This window comes from Ptychodera flava, chromosome 10, assembly GCF_041260155.1.
Source record: "Ptychodera flava strain L36383 chromosome 10, AS_Pfla_20210202, whole genome shotgun sequence".
NCBI classification, from domain to species: Eukaryota; Metazoa; Hemichordata; class Enteropneusta; family Ptychoderidae; genus Ptychodera; species Ptychodera flava.
The window spans coordinates 787,766-801,373 of NC_091937.1; the positions used below are offsets into that span (position 1 = coordinate 787,766).

General features: G+C 37.2%; 1 protein-coding gene across 7 annotated transcripts in view; it reads right to left on the reverse strand.

The window, feature by feature from the left end:
- Positions 1 to 13,608, reverse strand: part of LOC139141698 (synaptotagmin-like protein 4) — a 152,750-nt gene that overhangs the window by 114,584 nt on the left and 24,558 nt on the right. For all 7 annotated transcript variants that reach the window (XM_070711294.1, XM_070711292.1, XM_070711293.1 and 4 more), the window contains one exon: positions 8,791 to 9,012. In XM_070711294.1, the coding sequence (XP_070567395.1) occupies positions 8,791 to 9,012 (222 nt within the window). The remainder of the gene's footprint in view (positions 1 to 8,790; positions 9,013 to 13,608) is intronic.

Consider the following 13,608-nt stretch of genomic DNA (forward strand, 5'->3'; position numbering starts at 1 on the left):
GGCATCGCGGCAGTGCATGTAGCTAGCCCTACGAGTATGGCGAGAGTGTCCGGCTTTGGCTACGCCGCCTCCCACCTCCGGTAGGAGCCCCCGGCGTAGCCAAAGCCGGACACTGTCGCCATACTCGTAGGGCTATGCATGTAGCGTACCATGCTTGTGTAACTGCCGAGCTCAACGTGCATTCACGGTTGATACTCGTGTACAATCATGATGTGTTCAATTCTGATGAAGATTCATAGTCTTACTTTTGCAGTCTTTTTTCCGTACGATAATCCCGACAATACGTGTTACTGTTAGACGAGGTGGCCATTTTATGATAAGTTTCAATACTGCACAGCTACATAGCGTCACTATCGTGTGATCGAGGTACAGCGTTGTTGAACGGGATACAGAAACTCTGCAGAGGGAGAAACGATCGTTGACATGAACAGTCAATGTACTTCAGCACGTAGTCCGCAGATAGCGGATCGAGAAAATAAACGTTGTCCCAGTAAATAACGGAATATTTATGTACATTAACTCGATATTAATCAAATTTCCAGCTCATCGCAAAAAAATGTATTGCAAAGATTAATTTGTCACTGACAAATACTGCACTGTATGGAAAAAACAGTCTGTAGAATAGTTCAAGTGGTATTACCCGAGACAAACACTTGTGTTGTCAATTTTGATTTCATTTCATAAACTTCATACTTCATCGAGTATCGTGTATTTCAGCCTTTGTGAAGCCATTTTATTGATATTTTCAATTTTTGTCTTGGCTTTGTTGTGGAACATGTTGAATCGTCTCCGTGGACATGTAGGCAAAAGTGTGACGGGGTCGAAGTGACTTGGGTACCTGGGGCCGACCAAAACCAGTGTGAATTACTGGGGTCAAAGCGGACAGCGGCCGGGATGACGTGTTCCCCAAGCGAGCTACCTTCAGAAGTCTGTTTCATCGCAAAAAACGTCAACTTTTAAAACCCGTCATTTATTTACTGATGTTATTCTCAGCATCACAAACATATACGCCTCTGCTATGTATCACAGCAAATAGTTATATTTGAGCGCCCCGTAAATGGGATCCTCGTTTTTTGCGAACCCGGAAGTGTGTCTTGCTCAATGCATTTCCTACCCATAGCGAGGGAAACTGCCCGCGTTCCCATGCTCCCATGCACCCTTTTTCAATGCCAGTGCAACGCCATCTGTGCAAAATTTGTGGTGGTATGCTCCCGTGTTATGGAAAACCTCTCTTATTCTAACAATGACGTAGTTGACTTTGGACTTCGATTTCGTAAATGTGATGTCCATGCAGTGAGTTTGGGTTGGCGCGCTTATAATGCAATCTTCGCCCGCCTGCGGTCCGATATCCCGCATTTATTAGCGATATTTATCTGTTTTGACTTGACCAAAGTTGCAAAACTTGCTATGTACATTAAAGATACTATGATACAAGATTATTGAAAGTCATTTGACATTTTTTTCAGCCAATTCCCAATATGCATATTTAATGAACCTTCCAAATTAGGGATATATACTGGCATTTACTTGATAAAATTTGGCGAAACATGCTGTGTACATTGATCATTATACCAGGTTATAACAGTATTGAAAGTCATTTTGCATTTTCATGTCAGCTAATTCATAATTTGCATAAATAGCTAACAAGCTTTCACGGTTTGGCATATAGAGCTTGAAGGACTTGACCAAAGGTAATTACACATGCTATATTGTGATACAATGACAGTACTCAAAGAAATTAATTATTTTTATTTCAGCTAATTACATATTTGAATACTTAATGACCTTTAGAATTGATGTGGTGAAATTCATTGTGTTGATCATAACACTTTAAATGTAGCAAAGCATGTAGCAAAGGTTCAAACTTGCACATAAATGCAATATATAATGAAACACGTGAGCATTTTCAGTTCATATCTGGTTTGCTCATGTGTTGACACACGTGGGCATATGTCGCAGCGATGTCTGTCTGTCTGTGTGTCTGTCTGTCTGTGTGTCTGTCTGTCTGTGTACTCAATATCTCAAAAACGGCTCATCAGATCAGAATCAAATCTAGTACATAGATTCAGTTTGCAAATGGCAAGAACTGATTAGTTTTTGGTGGGTGTGGCTTGCTTACTTTTTGCTCATTTACATAATTGATGATTTTAGAAAAAACTGATATATATTGACAAGGACCACACACAATTTGATGAGATTCGCTACAAATGTTGATCACACCAAGATATATCAGCTTTGAAAGATATTAAGGGGTGACGTGAAAGATAATTACTAATTTGCATGTTTAATGAAATTTCCTAATTAGGAGTATATATCTGAATTTACTCGATCAAAATTGACAAAACTTGGTATGCATATTGAAGATACTATGATTTAACCTTATTGAAAGTCATAAAGCATTTTTACTACATCCAAATCCCAATTTGCATATTTAATGAATTTTTGAAATTAAGGATATATATTTGAAGTTACATGACCGAAATTGATGAAACTTGCTATGTGCATTGAAGATACTATGATAGGACATTATTAAATGTAATTCAGCATTTTTACATCAGCCAATTCCTAATTTGCATATTTTATGAACTTCTGATTTGACGAGACCAAAGTTGATGAAACTGGCTATGCACATAGAAGATACTATGATAGAACATTATTGAAAGTCACTAAGCATTTAAACTTCAGCCAATTCCTTATTTGCATATTTAATGAACTTTCATAATCAGGGATATTTATCTGTATTGACTGAACCAAAGTTGACAAAACTTGCTATGTACATTAAAGATGCTACGATACGACATTATTGAAAGTCATTAAGCATTTTTACTTCATCCAGCTCCTAATTTGCATATTTCATGAATTTTTGAAATTAGGGATATATATTTGAATTTACATAACCAAAATTGATGAAACTTGCTATGTATGTTAAAGATACTATTATGTAGGCTAACATTATTGAAAAGCATTGAGCATTTTTGCTTCAGCCAATTCCTAATGTGTGTATTTAATTAACTTTCGTAATAAGGGATATATACTTGGATTTATTTGATCAAAGTTGGCATAACATGCTATGTACATTGATGATTATACCTGATTATACCAATATTGGAATCATTTCGCACTTAAGTTTTCATGTCAGCTAATTTATAGTTTGCATATCTAATGAGCTTTCAAAGTTTGGAATATATAGTTTGAAGGACTTGACCAAAGGCAATTAATTACACTTGCTATATAAAGTGGTGATAGAATGATAGCAGTCAAAGAAATCAATTATTTTTATTTCAGCTAATTACATATTTGAATACTTAATGACCTATAGAGTTAATCTGTAGTGAATATTGTTTATTATGTTGATCATAATTATTTCAATGAAGTTGCAAACATGTGGCAAAGGTTCAAATTTACACATAAGTGCAATATATAATGAAACACGTGAGCATTTACAGTTCATGTCTGGTTGTCTAGTGTGTCCGTTTTATAATGATTTACGAGAAAAGTATTTACCAAGTACTTTTATTAAGATTGTAATTATCAGAAATTTGTCATGCTAATGCAGTCAGAGTCTGGAACCACAGACTATTTTGCCAAATTTGTATTTTTTGCTATCAAGCATGAGCATAGAGAGAGACGTAAAAATGAGTTAAAAAGTAATTGCTTTTGTTAATTATATTCGTGACTGTATCTTTTTTGTGCTCATCATGCATCCAGGTACAAATTTTTCTATTTTGTATTGTACTATAGGCCGGAAGCCAAAGTACTGAAATAAAATAATATAATAATAGTAATAATAATAGTAATAATAATAATAATAACCCTTGTGGTTACAGATTTATAGGCATTTAAGAATGTTTGAGGTCAAAGGTTATCAGGTAACGTAACATTTTGTCAAAAAAAATGCCTCCATAAGTGGTGCGTACCAAAAATCAGACCTCTACCTCTATTATCTAGTCCAGAAGTCGATATGGGCATATATCAATCAAAGACGATGTGGATATCAATTTTCTGTAAAATGAATAACAATAATGCACAGAGGCAAACCTTTGCATAAAGTTACTCAAACACCATTTTTAGTAAACTGAATAGGGTACATGATAAAAACTGTATAGCCATGACACTGAATTTGCAGACCTAAGTCATATGGTGTGATGGCTCTGCCAAAGGTTGTACCCTTCCACTGTACAAACTTGATCAATGAAACCTTTATCAGGGCGATAAAGATTGTTTTCGTCCCAAGAATTTTAATGTATTCGTTAAAAGATGCAAGAGCAAAACTTTAGCTCATCTTGATTTGCAAAGATTATCCTGTATCTCATGTCAAGTGTTTGGAGAGTTAATACAAGTCAAATAGAAATCTAATTCAACTGAAAAGAATGGTACTTTTCCATATCAGCTTGCAGATAATCAATGATAGCTGATCATTACAGCTCAGAGACTTTTCTTGTGTGAAGTAGTCCAAGGCAATACTTGTACCATTTTTATGCACGTGTGTTTACAAATAGTCTCAGAAGTATCATTTGAAATTTGAAAGAGAAATTTGCCGCTTTTTTGGCTCATAAAGTTTTTTTCTTCTAAATATGTTGTCGTATGAGCTCTTGACAGGTTTTTAGTCACTGTCAGGATGATAATTCTTGGAGTTGGTGATCAGTAGAATGGAGGGGATCAGGGATATGTACTGTTTATTATGAAAAATTACACAGAGACGGTGAAATGGTAGCTATCCTGCATACAATGCTGTGTTCCTGGCATTACACGGCTCCCGAAGGCTGTATATACACGGGTCACACACAGCATTGTATGCATGTCTTGAGTTATAAATTATTTAATGTACAGAGGTTATATATCGTCATTCATAATTTCATACATGTATGTACGTATTGCTCGCTGGTCCCCATGTTTAATATTTATGTTAATGTTTGCATGCAGATGCAGTGTTCTCCACAAATGAAAATTAAAGGCGGGCGGCTAATTAGCATATTTATTTGCATAATATTTGCATACAATTTACATATCACCAGGGCTATTCACAAGGCATTCCAGTGATGAGATATACTTCTGACATTTTTAATATTTTTCTCCATTCAGCAGTGATAAATGGCAAGCTATACAATTTATTTTTAAATTTAAATCCTTTTTATTTACATTAAATAAATAATAAAACATCAAAAATGAAAAAAAACACATTGAACTAATAGTAATACAAACAATACACAATTTAGTAAATATATTGCACAATACCAACATGAAAATTCAAAAGTAGGCTACATGAGAAGTAATCAGTGTTCGAAATAATCGGTGGCAAATGGTGGCACGTTTTCATATGATCCTCTGTTACTATATGATTGTCTGTAGCCCGATTGGTATTAAAGCCATGAACGTCTTTTTTTACGTGCGGCGTCCATGACAAGTTGATACGGGACTGAATATTTGCACTAAGTTACAATGCGGAGTCAGCGGAGCATGCCTGCAGAGAAACATACGTTGACTTTATAACTCTATTCATAATAAAGAGAGGCCCGAAAAAAAATGATACCAGGTATTTCCAAGAGAAAGATTTGAAATTTCATCGACTCATAGTTCGGCAAACGTACAAAACTTTAACAACTGCGCGGCGTAGGCTGCCATGCATGTTTGTGTGGAGCACGCTGGCGCTCTTGATCTCGATCACACGCGACCTTTGAACTATACAGTACAGAACCGTATGTATTGTACATAGCTGCTGTATTCGGATGATCACACGAATGATGATTTTAGCTCGTGCAGTTTCTTTTTACTTCATTTCATTGTGCCTTTCATATTTTAAAACGGTCACGGATTTTGAAACTTGATCAAACGCAACTGCTTCTCAAAGTCAATCGAGTGAATCACATGCAAGTTACGAATGCGTGACAGGAAGTGACACACATGGCTTCAACGTCATGTGGACGTACACGGATCTCAAAATGGCTAACTCGGCTCGGATACGCAACGACCTCAACACGCGAAGTACCATACTTTTTTGCATCTGATATTTGTGTCAACCAATCGTACGATTTTAGCCACATCTGATCGAAATCACTTTTCCTTACCTTCGGATCCTTACAAGTACGAGACATTGGCGGCAATGGTAGTTGCCTATAGTATAGATGCTTTGACTGAGTGCCCGCTGGCAAAAATGCAACACCGAGCCTTGTACCGTGTCCGTTGTATGGAATGGACGGTGTCTGTACGGTACGGTCGGCAGCTTAACACATTTCAAGCTTTTTGAATTGAAGTCTTAGCGAATGTTCATCGGCACTACGGCCGTTTCACACTAAAAGCTCGTTGAAATAAAAGCGTGACAAAATCGCCGCTGAGAAACAATAGGTCTTCAACCACACTTTAATAGAGTATCGGTGGATATGAAAGAGGATCGGGCGAAAAAAATAAGGATCGGGGCCGATCCTGTTAAACGGCCTGGGGAGAACATTGAGGATTGCTTGCAGTCGCAAAACAAACCGACAGATGTGTGAACAGCCCCTCTTTATTACACGACGTTGTCAGTTGCTGTCATTTTTACACAATAGGCTTTCAGATATTGTTCGGACAACTGACTGTGAAAACAGTTTAGGCGACAGAAAATAAAGGTGGGCGGGCGAGATAAAAGGTGGGCGGGCGAGATTAAAGGTGGGCGGCGACAAAAAGAAGCCGGGCGCACCGCCCGTCAAAAACCCCTCGTGGAGAACACTGAGATGTGCACTTTGCAATTCAGGCTACTTAAGTATATGAGTTCATTTGAGGCCAAGTACCGTTTACCTATGTACTACTAGAGACATAGCTTTATCAAGTACTTGTCAAGTTCCATTAACTTAATCTCTACCACCGTCCCCAGGTGGAGGGAGGGTGTCTCTACCAATGCTGTAGGGCCACAAGGGGTGTAACTTAATCTGTATGTAAACCGTACATGATCAACAAACGACAAGGAAGAAACTGACATCTGAAATTGCCAGCTCTGTCATGCCTTCTAATGTCAATATAAGCGCATTGAAATATCAGAATATATGTATATATAGCGGTACGATAGTGACTGAAAGTGACGGGGACTGAGGTTTCTGAACCGTAGAACGTTCAATTTAAAGGATTAAATATATGTCTAATATTGGTAAAATATTTGTATTTCAACGCTTGTACGACTGCCAATAGTATGGAGTAAAACAACTACGCAGCTGTAACTTTACTGTGTGATTATGCACAAGACGAGAGAGATGACAAATGGCCTACCTATACCTCACGCTTACCCACCGAATAGCGTGAAATCGATAACCTCATAACAGAGCTCGAATATTCACAGCGTTCTTCAGAAATTTTGCCCAGGTCGTTCAAGTCTCCGAATATTGGCACAGGTCCGTTCATCAATACAAAGTCGGAACGATTATATATATGCTGCTTTTCTCATTGTAAAAATGACAGACGCGGACGGCCATGTCGCGTCAGTCGGCAAATTTCAGTCGGCAGGGCAGGGTTTACGAAAAATTTTACGCAAGCGCAGACGCTTTAAAATTTGCATAATGAAGCAAATTATGATACATGTGATCTCGGTATTATAATTTCATTTATTTCTATTATACTAATGTGTCGCGCCTGTCGGCCATAGACACGAAAATGTGGCGACGTTAGCAGCTGCAAATGAAGCTCCCAGCGATAGCAACTAACACTTCCACAAAAACTGGGAGTTTGAAAGTTGAAAATGCGAGTACACGTACAAAATAGGAGTTCGAATTTGGGCCGGCCTTTAGTAGGCTTGATTATCGATTACGGATTTACGCCCTAGAGCACGACAGGGTAGGGCGGGCTTAGCCTACGAGTACAATATGGCGAGAGTGTCCGGCTTTGTTCGCCGCCTCGGAGTTGGGAGGCGGCGTGTGTAGCTCTGCCCTCTGTACGATGCTGTGTGTTCCACGGTTACGCAACGGAGGAAACATTAAACATAGCATTGTACGCAGGGCCCAGCCCTGCGTACGATGCTGTGTGTTCCGCTACAGCTAAATCGCCCCGCTCACTGAGCGGGGCGATTAGCTGTAGCGGAACACACAGCATCGTACGCAGGGCTATGCCACAGGTGCGTAGAGTTGTATTGTGGTGCTACATAGTACTTGTATAAAGAGAGACGGTTCCTCTCGATGTCAACTCCATGCACCTAGCTGTGGGCTAGCCTTTGCAATGCAATGTACGTACGCTCAGCTGTTATATGGCTGCCAGCGGTGTACTTGTGGCGTATATATACGCGCTCGGGTCATTGGGGTCATCGCCACTATGACCCCAATGACCCGAGCGCGTTTGATACACGCCAGGCACAAATACCGCTGCGATATCACAGCTATTAAACGTACGCTGTGTGTTGTCATGCCTCGAAAACATAATCACACGAAATACATGGCGCTTCAACAATCTGCTGCAATGCAGGGCAACCGTACTATACTGCAATGGTACATGATGGGTGAAGCAGGTGCTCGCCTCTACATGGAATCATGTCTGAGTTTTATCACAGGGGGACCAGGAAACAAACAAATAAATAACTAAATAAACATACTAACAAGATTACAAATAAATAAATAATAAACACACGACAAACAAACAAATAGATAAACAAACAAACATACAATATCATAAAATGTTGAATAAATAACACAAACATATATATATATATATATATATATATATATATATATATATATATATATATATATATATATATATATATATACATATATATATAAAATATAGGCCTTAAACAGAAGTTTGGCATGAAAGGAGTATGTGGAAACTATTACCTACCGCTGCTTGTCACAGATGATGCACAGCCAAGATTTGTCCCAAGATTGTCTGTTGACTTTGCACCTCTTGCATACTTTATGTTGACACTTTGGACAAGTTTCTCCAGTGTTAAAAATCAACCCGAGAGATTCTCTGCATCTTGCACAAGTTTTCCCAGAATCTCCAGAGTCTGATTTTATGACTCCTTTTTGTCGAAGTTCCTGAAGCTGAATCCTCAGTTTTCTAGAAACAAAGGATATTTATTTAAAAATATTGACCAAGTGTCTTCATACACGCAGATCAGCAGATCATGCACTATACTGATCTACTTTTTGTGGCATTAACCTGGCAACCTTGATACCATGAAATCCACTCGTTGCTACAAGCTCAAGTCTCAATTTCAGTTTTAAGTCTTAAGCAGATGTGAACTGAATGTGCTCACGTGGTTTACAACAGGTTCATTACATTGTCGTATGCTTCACAGAACAATCAGATATCTGTCAGATCATTATATGTAGCCTGTTTTATCAACTGAAGCACAGTCCTCCTTGAGTTAATCACTCAAATTACACACCTTCATTTAATATGCAAATAAGCTGTTTATTAAATTGGCACTGCTCAATGCTTCATGGGCCAATTAGATATCTATCAGATCAACATCTGTAGCATCTATATAACACTTTCCCAATTATTGGTTTCAACAGTCATGTATAAAAGGGTTTTTTTACAAAGACACAATTTGAATAATATGCCACTTCAATGAAACAATGAATTCTTTTTGCATTAATCTGATTAATGTATAACAAAGTGTTTATTTTTGACCCAAACTTATATAAGAGATGCTCACAGAACTAGTATTATTGTGTTAAAATTATTTGAACTGAAAAGAGTTGAACTCTCACAGGAAGTTATACAACATAATTCACATTACTTATCAGTTTTGATGATTAAATTTTTTGATGATTGAATGATTGAATGGACCATGTGACAATGTACATGCTGATCAGGAGTTTAAATGTCTTTTCATAGATCAACTCAGAGAAGATCAATTTTACAATGCTTGCATGCAATACAAGAATCAACTAACAATTACAGGAATCAGGGAATAAGTGTTTAGTGACATTGACTGATTGCCAGGATGACATTTATGACAATTTTAAGTGTAAAAAGGTGCTGTATCAATAAATTTGTACATTTTAAAATAAATTATCCATTTATAAAGTAATAAAGGAAACCAGAAAAACAAGAATGACAAGGTAAGATAAGGTCTGCAACTTAGGTACTGGAGGTCATCATTAGGAACATGCATATCAACCTCTATAGCGATGGGACAAGCAGATCCTAAAAATAAGCAAATGTCAACAAAAAAAGGCCAGAGAAGACTTGACAAAAAGGAAAGGTCGGAGAGTGGGGGAAAATAAAGAATGGGAAAAAAATGTACAAAGGATCTTGTAAAAAGTAATCCTACCTCATCAATCTTCTAGACCCTATCCCCACCTGAATATCAAATGTTCCACCCCATAAATAAGGCCGCGTTCAAAAAAGTGGTGAGGGGGGGGGGGGGGGGGGGGCTGGAGGAATTCAGGGGGGGATTCGAAAATTTTTGGGGTAGTCGAGGGGGGGGGGACTTGAAAGTTTTGCTCTGCCTATGGGGGGGGGGACCTGAAAATATTTTGACTCCCAACATTTTGATGTCGTCCAATGGTTCTAATGTTAGTAATAATTAAACAAAATCTAGAACCGTTTTGTCATATTTTATGTCTTTAATCTCGAAAAAGTCTAAAAATGTATGAATGCCATTAAATTTTCGTAGAACAAGTTGGCCTTGTAATGGGGCAGGGGCTGCAACTGTTGATAATTTTTCAATATTTCTATGCAATGTATCAAACACAGTTTCTTGGTGTCTCTCTACAGCATGCTGAAAAACACAATATTCAGTTTGTCAACAAAGCCCGTTTGTCTAAATATTGGTGATAATTGAATGATGCAAATGCACAGTACACGTAGGCTGTGTTGGCAAGCTGAATACTGGATAGCTCAACATTCTGTAGGGAATAGAACAAGAACACAATTGTATAAACTGAACAAAAATATTGTCAAAATAAAAAGTTAATACAACTACTGCCCTGCTACTACATACTGACAGTGACAGTGATACATGTAGCTCTGACTCTGATGTAGTTTAAGAAGAGTTTCGGTCAGACACTCAATTGATAATGAGACATACATCTACTTGTACACAAGATCCAGCCAGAGAGCAACACATAGAAGACCAGGGGACTAACAGTTACCATGGATTTTTGAATTCTGGCATATGAGAACAATCAAATATCAGAGAAAAAAGATGGGGTCACCATAATTGATCTTATACAAATGTACGATGAAAAGTCTGTTTTTCTAAAATCACTTAAAATCAATATATAAAACCATTCATTTCAAGTTCATGCAGTGAATGAAATTTTCACATCTCATTGTACCAATAACACAAAAGTAAAACTTTGAACAGTAAAGACTCTAATTTAAATGGAAAAATGTGTGACTAAATGGAATCTTTTATTTTTTATCAAATTTGCCATTATGACACCCAAAATTGCTGAGATTAAAACATTAATTTCATGGAATATTTTAACCTTCCAGTATTGTCAATTTTGTAAAACATTTTATAAGTTGCATCTAAGTTGTATATGTCTTGTACTTTTGAAAAAAAAATTTTGGTAGGTCATAGTGCTCATTTTTTCACAATTTGGTTAAACGTAGCTAGGAATACATAATTTTCATACTCTCTCATGATTGTCATTTTGTGTGCTTTTCGTCAGCTGGTGCCATTGAACTGGCCAGAGTTGGATAAACTCAAGTCGGCTTAGACTGAGAAATCCAAAAGGTTCACTGATGCATTTAAAAATGAATAAATTTAAGAACTTGCCCTAGGTATATGGCTCTACAACCTGCTGATAAGAGATAGTGTTGAACATTTGCCTGCAGAACGACACATTACACGTTTTTTTACTCTGCGTGCATTCCTAATAAATATGCGGCTATATGGTAATTTTGGGGGGGGCTTGAAAATTTTTGAGGGTATTGAGGGGGGGACTTGAAAATTTTTGAGGGTATTGAGGGGGATCTGAAAAAAAAAAAGATATTTCAATCGTGATTCCTCGAGCCCCCCCCCCCCCCCCTCACCATTTTTTTTGAACGTGGCCTAGGTCATGTTTACATAAAGAGCACTTTGGTCAGATGACAGGAAATGTACTTACAACCTTGGGGATTTTTCAATTAATGCTATATGAGTGTTAACATTTGAATGTAAACAGCAAGTAAAATGCCTTCCACTGTGGGGGGTGATTATGACATCTGGAATTATCCTGGATCCAAATTTCTCATCAGTTTTGATTACCCCATACGGAGGCCATCATTCTTCAATTGACCGAAGGCGCCTTTCATACCAAAAACATGTGACAGCAGCAAAAGTAACACCACTGTCAATTTCATATTTTATTACACATATTAAACGTTGAAACATATTAAACGTTGAAACGTTTAAAACATAAAAAATCGGACCTGACTGAGAAACAAGATGGCGTCGGTTTTGATTCTTCAGCTCATTTTGTCCTTTATTATGTGCATGTATGTGAGATGCTACTGTAGCTTAGCTACTATAGACATGGATACAAAATTAGGTATTTCCTGACTGTATGAAATTATCTCACTAAGGTCATCCTAGGGACCTGTAAACCAAATATTAAAGCTGTCTGACCAGCGGTTTTGAAAAAAACAAGCAACCCAACAGTTGACAGAGCTTTGCTGTGTATTGTACAGAATAACTTTTTGTGCCACATGTATTGATGAAGAAGGTGGATATCTTTGATAGCTCATTTCAGGATGGTCTGACCAAAAATGGCAAAATTAGCTGCAAAAATACAAAATTGATGATTTCATCATAATTTCAATATATTACATTAAGATAAAGGCTGGGAACCTGTATACCACATATCAAAGCTATCAGATGAGTAACTTTTGAGAAACAAATATTTTGACCAAAAATGGCAAAAATTGACCCAAAAATACAAAAATTGAAGATTTCATCAAATTTTGATAAATCACACTAAGACAACCCCTAGGAACCTGTATACCAAATATCAAAGGCATCAGACAAGTAGTTTTTGAGGAACACGTTTTGACCAAAAATGGCAAAAATTGAACCAAATATACAAAATTGCAGATTTTGTCATATATTCAATATATCACATTTATTTTATCTGTATGAACCTGTATACCAAATACCAAAGCTGTCAGATGAGCAGTTTGGATGAAATACAGATTTGATCAAAAATGACAAAAAATTCCTTAAAAAATCAGATTTGCATATTTCATCACAATTTGAACAAATCTACGTTGGGTTATCCCTAGGGACCTGTATACCAAATAACAAAGTTGTCTAACCGGTGGTTATGAAGAAGAAGATTTTTTACCAAAAACCTCTTTTTTGGCACTAATTTGCATATTTTCAACAATATCAAAAAACTAAAAAAAAGCTTTCTCAAAATCATATTTTTTCATCTACACAACAAATTTCAAGTCAGTAAGTACTGCGGTTCTCAAGATATTTGAGTGGACGGACGCCTCACAAATGGACATACACACATACATACATACACATATACATATACATACAGTCTGACGACTGATGCCGGACGGATACCCATCCCAATAACTTCTATAGACTATAGTCTATAGTAGCTAATAATATAAGGCATGCATCACCAAACTTTGAACATTTCTGATGGCATTTCAACTATACAAACACCCATGCGAAACATCAAAATGATCAAATCGGTGGTT